This window comes from Pristis pectinata, chromosome 2, assembly GCF_009764475.1.
Source record: "Pristis pectinata isolate sPriPec2 chromosome 2, sPriPec2.1.pri, whole genome shotgun sequence".
NCBI classification, from domain to species: Eukaryota; Metazoa; Chordata; class Chondrichthyes; order Rhinopristiformes; family Pristidae; genus Pristis; species Pristis pectinata.
The window spans coordinates 20,063,078-20,073,846 of record NC_067406.1 but is presented as its reverse complement, the minus strand read 5'-3'; the positions used below and the strand labels follow the sequence as shown (position 1 = coordinate 20,073,846).

At 42.7% G+C, this 10,769-nt stretch overlaps 1 protein-coding gene across 7 annotated transcripts in view; it reads right to left on the bottom strand.

Annotated features, from left to right (window-relative positions):
• Positions 1–837: 837 nt before the first annotated feature.
• Positions 838–10,769, bottom strand: part of fgfrl1a (fibroblast growth factor receptor like 1a) — a 278,796-nt gene continuing 268,864 nt past the window's right edge. For all 7 annotated transcript variants that reach the window (XM_052033864.1, XM_052033825.1, XM_052033883.1 and 4 more), the window contains one exon: positions 838–3,586. In XM_052033864.1, the coding sequence (XP_051889824.1) occupies positions 3,171–3,586 (416 nt within the window). In that variant the 3' untranslated portion in view covers positions 838–3,170. The remainder of the gene's footprint in view (positions 3,587–10,769) is intronic.

Below are 10,769 nucleotides of genomic sequence, written 5' to 3'. Positions count from 1 at the left end.
TGGTTGTGAAGTTTAGATCCAAGAGCTGGATAACTCCTATCATAAGCAGTATTCAATGTGTATACTTATACAGATGATAGAACACAGTTTCTTTAAGAATCGTTGCTTATGTAAAATGACTTTCACTTTAAATATCTTTTACACTGCCAGAGAGTGTTTTTAGTTGTCAAGAGAACTAGCTTGGGAAGGGATGCTGAAAATTGTGATGAGTGCATGGAATGAAGAGACGGAACTCAGAGTAGACTAGACATACGTCACAAAATCAATGTGTTTGGCAAATTTTACTTTTCCCCATGTTATGTTGCAACGTGCATACAATCCTCTCTTATTGATGTGTATTTAAAGACAATGAAAGGAATGTTGGTTTTCAAAGCTCCATTTCTGACCATGTATGAGCTAACTACCTCTCAGGTTACACCATTGTCAAAAACCATTAGAAAATGCTCTATGTTCCACAATTTAACAAATCTAAAGCTGATTCCCACAAAGGCTAAATAATTGCTTTAATTATATACTTGATCAATATAATTTAATAGATACCATGGCAACAGATCAGCCATAACTAGCTCACCTACTTACAAAAGATCTGATGGCTTAATCAAGAATAGTGATCATATCACTGATTTTCAGAATAAAAGGCAATGGCATTAATATATGTACATTGTTTTATTCTACAGATTGGGAAATTTTCTACAATTTTAACTGTTTACATAACAAATTATTAAAGGTTTCCCACTACTGGAAAATATTTTTACTGACAGATCACTGGAACCAATTTCAACTGAAGGTTGCATGTTCTTTGATGGAAACACTGTTTAGGAAAATGGCCCAGTAATGGGAGATAAACATCCATTTATCTGTCTCTTTATTAATATTATTATTCTTAAAAAGATGTTTAATGGATTTTATGAAAGAAACTTTTATTTTGCTCTGTTGTGTTATTTGATCAAAGGGTGATTTTTGATTGACAGAGGAGCGCACAAGTCTGTTCAGGCAAGAAAGTCATCTGTTCTGTTGTTGACATATTAAATTGTACATAGGATTTCTCATGTGCTATCGATTGCTATGTACATACTGCAGATGTGTTTCTTCATTCTACAATCTGGTTGGTTGCCAGGTTTTTATCAATTTGAATCGGTCCATTTACTTCGCTCCCTATTGGACTGAATGACAATAAGCTGGAGAGTGATAGCTTCACCATGGATACAGGTTACTGACACATGCATATCTTGAAACAATGGTCAATGAGCAATGTCCCCCAACCCAATTATGCCCATCAAGGCATTTGGGACTGACTTTAGCTTTCAAAATAAAGTGCTACTTATAGCAGCAGTCAAGCACTCTTTAGCAAAAATTATTGATTAGGGCAGGCAATAAACCTGTAATGGTTTTAGTAGTTTCTTGTTACTTTTTACAGTGTCATAATCTCACTTTAGATTGCTAGTAATTCTCCATAGCAAATTAATTGGATTACTAATGTGTTTAAATATTTTTGAAGTATCTTTAATTCCCATAAAAATTTCAGAAGCCGTTCAGATAATAATCTGGGAAAATAATATTAAGATATAAACTAATATAGTGATATTGGTCCTTTCATGCCATAACATCATCTTCCTAATAAAATATTTCTTTCTGAAAATGTTAAAAAAAAATACAATTGTGTTCAAAACACGACAAATACAAAAAGAAGCTGGCGGTAACAATGGGGCAGACTATACAAGATTGTCGATATAAAGGTTACTATAACGTTGTCTTTTTTGGATAAAAAGGCTTTGCATAAAAATCTTACACACTCTCTCTCCCTGCACTTACCGATAGATGACATAAGCCAATTCATGCTGTGTTGGATCTCTTTTGTTATCCCCACATGGTTATGTGTAAGAACTCTGCAACAATTCAGTTTTGCCTTTGATCAAATATATTTATAGAAACACCTGTTTCAGAGGAAAATATGATACACTTTCTTTTCTTGCTTAACAAAATAAATTAAATATACATGACTTTCTGTTTAAAATCTATATAGTTTTACAACAAAAAAGGCTTATTTCTGTGGTTAGTGTCTCTCTCTCTAATCCACATAGGCACTACTATTTGCTACAACATCACTGCAGTGTGATTGTATGGAACAGAAAGGTATGATCGCAGGTAAGAGCAGAAGCAAAGCTCAGTTCACCTGGAGGCACTGCTGGGGCAGTTGCTGGGCTGTGATGACTTATCTTTCCCTACCGAGGTGACAGACTGCCCAGGGTCTCTTGTCTCTTCAGTGAAAGAGAGCAGCACAATATCCATTTTCCTGCTGCTTGGATGAATAAATATTTCATCCTTGCAGTCTCTGCCAGTTCAAATTTGAAGCATTGTTCTGCTATTCCATTCTCTCATAATGGCAGTGGCCAGGCATAATTATTTTGCTGGTTTTGTTTCAAAGTTTCCACAGCACCCAGCAGACATCCATATTGAAGCACAGACTATCTAATTCTGAATCAAGTGAGCCAGGAACTTAATGTAGACAGCATCTTTCTTTAAAACACAAAGAATTTAGTTTGAAGCCTCTATTGAGCGCAGGTTTATTTGTTGCAAATATAATCTTTCTAATTCCTGTTCATATTTCAGATAATTGTAATTATTTTTGAAATATATATAATATATAAATATTATTTGGTTTTGTTGAGGATAAGGTATTTCTGTGTTGGGAATTTAACTGCATAAGCCAACTAGTCTCACAGTATTCAAATATACCTCAAGTATAGTTTATAATTTTTTTTATATAATTTATCAGTACAAAGCAATTGTTCAGTACTTGGGGCAAAGTTTCAATTAGTTGGACTGTGCATTAAAAGTTAGTTGCATTTCATAAGGTTTTTAAATTGGGATTAGTGTGAGATGATTGAGTTATTGCAGTTTTACTTAAAGCAAGTTATGCATTAAGTCGATCTTTTGGTATGAACCTCTCCTAAAATATCACCTTGAATCATTCACTGCAGCCTAGGTTTCTCTGCATCCAAGTACACTCTCATTTCATGGGAATTTGAGAGCAGCTCCATTTTCCACTCTGTCTCCCAAGTTCCTTTGGAGGCCTTTGCCAGGCAGCCTTCAGTATACTGGCAGTGTAGGCTGACGAGAGAGGTCCTGCTGGAAGATGGAAATAGCCTTGGTACACCAAGAGCCGTGAGCTAACACTGATAGTGGATATGTTGGTGCTGGTGGACCTTGCCTTCAACGTGGGAGTGCGTGTGAGTGTGGATGTCTGTGTAAATCTTCGGGTACATTTTCGGGGCTGGCGGTGCACCTAGCGGAGGACCTTGAGCCAGAAGGTGCTGTTGCTGAGCCACATACTCCTCATAGTTTATCGGTGTGATACATTCCTTGTCCGGCACTTGCGGCACGCAGGTCCGGTCCCTCTGCTGCTGCCTGTGGAGGGCGGCCACTGTGGCAGCCGGGGTGGAGCACGGCTTCTTCTTGGTTTGGCAAAGCCAAAGCAGGATCGTACCGAAGATGAAGATAGCGCCAGCAGGTATCCCAATGATTACGGGCCAGGGCAGGCTGCCGTTTGATGAGGTGGCCACAGGTGCTTTTGGGGGCTTTGGGTCTGGAATGCCAAGAGACACCAGGAAAGACAAAATGGGAAGGAGGAGAGGTGGAGGAAAAAAGAGACCAAGTTAAAACCAAGTGAAGAAAATCATTACAGATGACTGCAAATTCCATCCATTTTCTTTCAATGCTCACATTTTTCATCATGAGATAATAACATTGCCGACAAAGCATAAATCGACTGTCCAATTATAGAGTCATGACATGAATTTCAGCATGAAAACAGGCCCTTCAGCCCAACTAGCCCATGCTGACCATAGAGCCTACCAAGCCAATCCCATTTGGCCACATTTGGCCCATATCACTCAAAACCCCTCCTATGCATGTACTTATCTAAATGTCTTTTAAATGTTGCTATTGCACCTGCCTCAATCACTTCATCTGGCAGCTGGTTCCACATTCCAACCACCTTCTGCATGAAAAGGTTGCCCCTCGGGTCCCTTTTAAATCTTTCACCTCTCACCTTAAACTTATGCCCTCTAGTTTTTAGTTCCTCTTCCCTGGAAAAAAGACTACGTGTGTTCACCCTATCTATACTCCACGTGATTTTATAAACCCCTGTAAGGTCACCCCTCAATCACCTACATTCCAAGGAATAAAGTTCCAGCCTGTCCAACCTCTCCCCATAACACAGGCCCTTGAGTCCTGATAGAACCCTCGTAAATCTTCTCTTCACCCTTTCTAGTTTAATGATGTCTTTCCTACAATAGGTTGACCAGAACTGTACATGATACCCCAAGTGTGGCCTCACCAATGTCTTGTACAACTGCAACATAATGTCCCAACTCCTATACTTAATGCCCTGACTGATGAAGGCCAGCGTGCCAAAGATTGTCTTCACCACCCTGTCTACCTGTGACACCGCTTTCAGCAAACTGTACTTGTTCTCCTAGGTCCCTCTGTTCTGCAATTGTTTACAGGTTTCATATTGGCCAAAGAATAGGGAGCCAATCAAAGAAAAGAGAGAAATTATGGGATGCGTTGCTTATTTACATGAATTCAGATCAAAGCATAGGGCCAGGAAGCTGAATAAATTTCACACTTGGTCATTAATTTGCGTACTTTGTGAAATATCTCAATGTAGACATCACACTGTTTAAACTTTGTAATATAACATTATTAATAACATTACGGTGGCAATGCAGCCCAGATCCACTTTGAATGATGCCACCCTTATTTGAAGTGGCTTAATCTGTTTCAAATCATTACCAAATTCAGCTGCCTTCTCATTAGAGTGGCATTAAAGCACAGCTGAGCTTCTCACTCATTAATTATTGAACTTAATTTGGTTTGATGCTGGTAAAAGCACAGCAAAAATAGAAAGAACTTGGAGACAAGTTTTAATTCCACATCTGAATCACTTTAATCTTCAGAATGACATTTTGTATCTTGTTCAAATAAGAAGTTATGAGACAGGCTGGTAATTATGTTGATGGACATGTAAAGTGACTTGTATCATTGGAAGACAGGACACGAGCTGTGCTTATAATTGCTCAGGGAACTATTAGTCTGACATGCACTTCAAGAAGATAACCGACAGAGCCCAGGTAAATCCCACAGGAATGAGACAATTTCAGGGCAAATAATCTCATTCTCTTCTCCCACATCTCCTAATGAGCAATATCTTTTTGAGCTGCGTAAAGAGCGAACTGTTAGCAGAAGGAAAACACTATGATGCTGGAGGAACTCAGCAGGCCAGGCAGCATCCATGAGTAAGGCAGCCAGTCAACGTTTTGGATCAGGACCCCTCTTCAGGACTGAAGATAGGAAAAGGGGAAGCCCGATATATGAGGGGAAAAGCAGAGCAGTGATAGGTGGACAAAAAGAGGGGAGGCAGGGTGGGCACAAGGTGGTGATAGGTAGATGCAGGTAAGAGATAGTGATAGGCAGGTGCGGGAGAGGAGGGGAGAGCAGATCCACCGGGGGATGGGTCAAAGGTAAGGAGAGAAATAAGGGGGTAGAGAAAAGAGAGAGAGGCTAGGAAAGGGAATAAAAGAAAAGGCATGGTTGTGGGAGTTGCGGGGAAGGGGTGTGGGGATTACTTAAAGCGGGAAAATTCAATGTTCATTCCACTAGGCTGCAAGGTTCCAAGATGGAAATGGAGGTGCTGTCCCTCCAATTTACTCTTGGAATTCTGGCAGTGGAGGAGGCTGAGGACTGACATATCTGTGATAGTGTGGGAGGGGGAGTTGAAGTGTCTGGCAACAGGGAGATAGTGGTGGAGAAAGATGTGTTGGATACATAGGCTGGTAGGATGAAAAGTGAGGATAAGGGGGACCCTATCCCTGTTGGCTCTGGGAGGGGCGGGGGTGAGAGCAGAGGTGCAGGAAATGGCAGAGATGCAGGTGCAAGCCCTCTTGATCGCAGTCGAGGGGAAGCCATGGTTAGAAAAGAAGTTGAACATCTCGGATGTCCTGGAGTGGAAAGTCTGTTAGCAGGACTGAATGCATAGTTGAGGGAAAGAGAAGAGGGATCAATCTAAAGACTGAGTCATAGTCGCATACCTAGGGATCCATTTTCCCTTTTACATCCTGCAGGATATATTAATCAGTGCCATGACACCTTTATTAACAGTTTCCATGTCAACACAATGAGAGGATTCTACATCCAATTCCGATCTAGGTTAAACAAGTTGGCCACCAATGATACAGACACCTGAACCAGCATTCCTTGTAATTTATCCAGCTGGCACAACTACTTTCCTGAAAAGGCCAAGTGATTGCCTTTGCACTAGAGGTTCATCAGATTTAGCATGGATTTGGAAGACCAGGAGCTTATCTGCATTTGGCTAGAACCACAGCAAGATTTCAACCACAACATCACAGTAGATGTCTCTTGTTTTAAATATTGTAACAAACCCACCTAGACAGTCTTAGCTGAGAAGACTCTGGAGGATGTGATGAGGACTTAAAATCAAATAAGTCATTCATTGTGATGGTGCCAGCAACTATTTCTCAACTAAAGCCATGAACAGTTTATCCAGTGGTGTCATTTCCCTGGGTAACTCAAAACTCTGATCCTATTCTTTCTCTTATTTCAAAGAATCACAGAGCACAGGAGAGTATTCAACACATTCTGCATCTAGCAGTTCTTTCATTTATCCAGCAAGCCTGATCACTCCCTGGAATCCTGCAAATTTCTCCTTTTCAAGCATGTATCTCAACTCATAGAGACCTAGAGTTGTACAGCACAGAAATGGGCCCTTCAGCTCAGCACATCTATGTGTGGAGCCACAGGAGATGGGCGAGTCTCACATAAATATTTCTCATTGGTATTTACCATGGAGAAGGCACATAAGCTAGGGAATTCAGGGAAGAGAACAATGATGTCCTGAAGCCTATCAATATTACGAAAGAGGAGGTGCTGGGTGTCTTAAGGTGCATAAAGATAGATAAATCGCCAAGGCCTGACTAAGTGTATCCTAGGACATTTTGGAAAGCAAGGGAAGGAATTGCTGGGGCACTGGAAGAGACTTTTGTATCTTCCTTAGTCACGGGTGTGGTACCGGAAGCCTGGAGGGGGGCTAATGTGCCTTTATTTAAGAAGGGTGCAAGGATGAGCCAGGAAACTACAGGTCGGCGAGCCTAACATCAGTGATGCAAATGCTACTGAGAGACAGGATCTACCCGCATTTGGAAAGGCAAGGATTGATTAGGGATAGTCACCATGGCTTTGCCCATGGGAAATTGTGTCTCATGAATTTTGAAGAGGTGACCAAGAGGGAAGGGTGGTAGACATTGTCTACATGGAGTTTAGCAAGGCTTTTGACAAGGTCCCGCATGGTCGGCTAGCCTGGAAGATGAGATCACATGGGATCCAGGGTGAGCTAACCAATTGGAAACAAAGTTGGCTTGGTGGAAGGAGTCAGAGGGTGGTGGTGGAGGGTTGTTTTTCAGATTTGAAGCTTGTGATCAGTTGGTGTGCCGCAGGGATTGGTGGTGTGTCCCCTTTGTTTTAATGATTTGGATGAGAATGTGAGGTGGCAAGATTAGTAAGTCTATGGATGACACCAAAATTGGTGGCGTGGTTAACAGTGAAGAAGGTTGTCTAAGGTTACAACAAGATTTAGATCAACTAGGAACATGGGCCAAGGAATAGCAAATGGAATTTAACACAGATAAGTACAAGGTGATGTATTTTGGAAAGTTAAACCAGGGCAGGACATTAAATGGACAGGGCCCTGGGGTGTGTTGTAGTACAGGGAGACTTAGGGGTACAAGTACATAGTTCTCTGAAAGTGGAAATGCAGATAAGAAGGTGTATGGCATTCTTGCCTTCAATGGATGGGGCATAGAGACAAGAGTTGAGGTGTCATGTTACAGCTGTACAAGACGTTGGTAAAACCACACCTGGAATACTGTCTGCAGTTCTGGTTGCCATACTATAGGAAGAATGTCATTAAGCTAGAGAGAGTGCAGAAAAGATTCATGAGATGTTGCTGGGACTGGAGGGCTTGAGTTATAGAACATAGAACATAGAACAGTACAGCACAGAACAGGCCCTTCGGCCCACAATGTTGTGCTGACATAGCTATTTCCTTCTACCTACAGATTGCCCATATCTCTCGATTTTCCTCTCATCACGTGCCCATCCAATCCCCTCTTAAAAGCCGCCAATGAATTTGCCTCCACCACCCTATCAGCCAACGCATTCCAGGCATCCACCACTCTCTCAGTAAAAAACGTACCCCTCACGTCTGTTCTGAACCTACCCCGCCTCACCTTAAATGCATGCCCTCTGGTATAGGATCACTTAATAATGGGAAAAGGATATTGCTTGTCCACCCTCTCTATGCCCCTCATAATTTTATACATTTCCAACAGATCACCCCTCAGCCTCCGCCGCTCCAGAGAAAAGACCCCAAGTTCGTCCAGCCTCTCCTGATAGCGCATGCCCTCTAATCCAGGCAGCATCCTAGTAAAACTCCTCTGCACCCTCTCTAAAGCCTCGACATCCTTCCTGTAGTGAGGTGACCAGAATTGCACACAATACTCTAAATGCGGCCTAACCAGAGTTCTATAGAGATGCATCATAACTTTTTGACTCCTATACTCAATACCCTAAATAAAAAATACAAGGAGGAGAATCTGGATAGGTTGGGACTGTTTTCCCCAGAATGAAGGAGGCTGAGGGGTGATCTTATAGAGGTTTATAAAATCATGAGGGGCACAGATAAGGTGGATGGTCATGGTCTTTTTCCCAGGCGAAGGGAGCCTGAACCCAGAGGTTAAGGTGAAAGGAGAAAAATTCCAAGGGGACCCGAAAGGCAACTTTTTCCCACAGATGGTGGTGGATTTATAGAATGAGCTGCCAGAGGAAGTGTTAGAGGCAGGTACAATTAAAATGCTTAAAAGTCATTTGGACAGGTACATGGATAGGAAAGCTTCAGAGGGATATGGGCCAAATGCAGGCAAATGGGACTAGCTTAGGTAGGCACCTTGGTTGGAATAGACGAGTTGGGCCAAAGGGCCTGTTTCTATGCTGTGTGACTCTACATCCACGTTGACCTTTTTACCTATCTATACTAATCCCATTTGCCTGCATTAGGCTCGTATCCTTCTATGCCTTGCAAACTTCTTTTGAAGGCTGTTATTGAATCCACTTTCAGGAGTTTAAACAAAAATCTCTTCTCACCTGTGGCTTATTTTACTCATTGGACCAGATCAAGCTGACTTGAACTCATGCCTCATGATCACCTCCTATGTTAGACCTGTGGCTGCATGAAGCTTTTGTGCTTACATGGTTCCCCAGGCACTGCTGACTGCAGACCTGGGACTCAACACATCCCTCTGTAACTGGATCCTTGACTTTCTGATCAACAGACCGCAATCAGTGAGGATAGGCAGCAACACCTCCAGCACGATTATTCTCAACACTGCTGCCCCACAAGGCTGCGTCCTCAGCCCTCTACTCTACTCCATATATACTGATGACTGCATGGCCAGATTCTGCTCTAACTCCATCTACAAGTTTGCAGATGATACCACTGTAGTAGGCCGTATCTCAAATAATGTTGAGTCGGAGTACAGGAAGGAGATAGAGAGCTCAGTGACATGGTGTCATGACGACAACCTTTTCCTCAATGTCAGCAAAACAAAAGAGCTGCTCATTGACTTCAGGAAAAAGGATGGTGTACATGCACCTGTCTACATCAATGGTGCTGAGGTCAAGAGGGTTGAGAGCTTCAAGTTCCTAGGAGTGAACATCAACAATAGCCTGTCCTGGTCCAACCATGTAGATCCCATGGCCAAGAAAGCTCACCAGCACCTTTACCTCCTCAGGAGGCTAAAGAAATTTTGCATGTCCCCTTTGACACTCACCAATTTTTATCGATGCACCATAGAAAGCATCCTATCTGGATGCATCATAGCTTGGTATGGCAACGGCTCTGCCCAGGACCGCAAGAAAGTGCAGAGAGTTGTGGACATAGTCCAGCGCATCATGGAAACCAGCCTCCCCTCCATGGATTCTGACTATACCTCTCACTGCCTTGGCAAAGCAGCCAGCATAATCAGAGACCTCACACACCGGGGTCATTCTCTCTTCTCTCCTCTCCCATCAGGCAGAAGATACAGGAGCCTGAGGGCACATACCACCAGGCTCACTGACAGCTTCTACCCCACAGTGATAAGACGATTGAACAGTTCCCTTATACGATGAGATGGACTCTTGACCTCACTATCTACCTTGTTTGACCTTGCACCTTATTGTCTACCTGCAATGCACTTCCCTGCAGCTGTGACACTTTACTCTGTATTCTGTTATTGTTTTTACCCTGTACTACCTCAATGCCCTCTGTACTACCTCAATGCACTGTGTAATGGTACACGGTAGTGTAGTGGTTAGCGAAACACTTTACAGCGCCAGCGACCTGGGTTCAATTCCGGCCGCTGTCTGTAAGGAGTTTGTACGTTCTCCCCGCGTCTGCGTGGGTTTCCTCTGGGTGCTCTGGTTTCCTCCCACATTCCAAAGACGGACGGGTTAGGAAGTTGTGGGCATGTTACGTTGGCGCCAGAAGCGTGGCGACACTTGCGGGCTGCCCCCCAGAACACTCTATGCAAAAGGTGCATTTCACTGTATGTTTTGATGTACATGTGACTAATAAAGATATCTCATTTCATCTTAATGAATTGATCTGTATGAACGGCATGCAAGACAAGTTTTTCACTGCACCTCAGTAC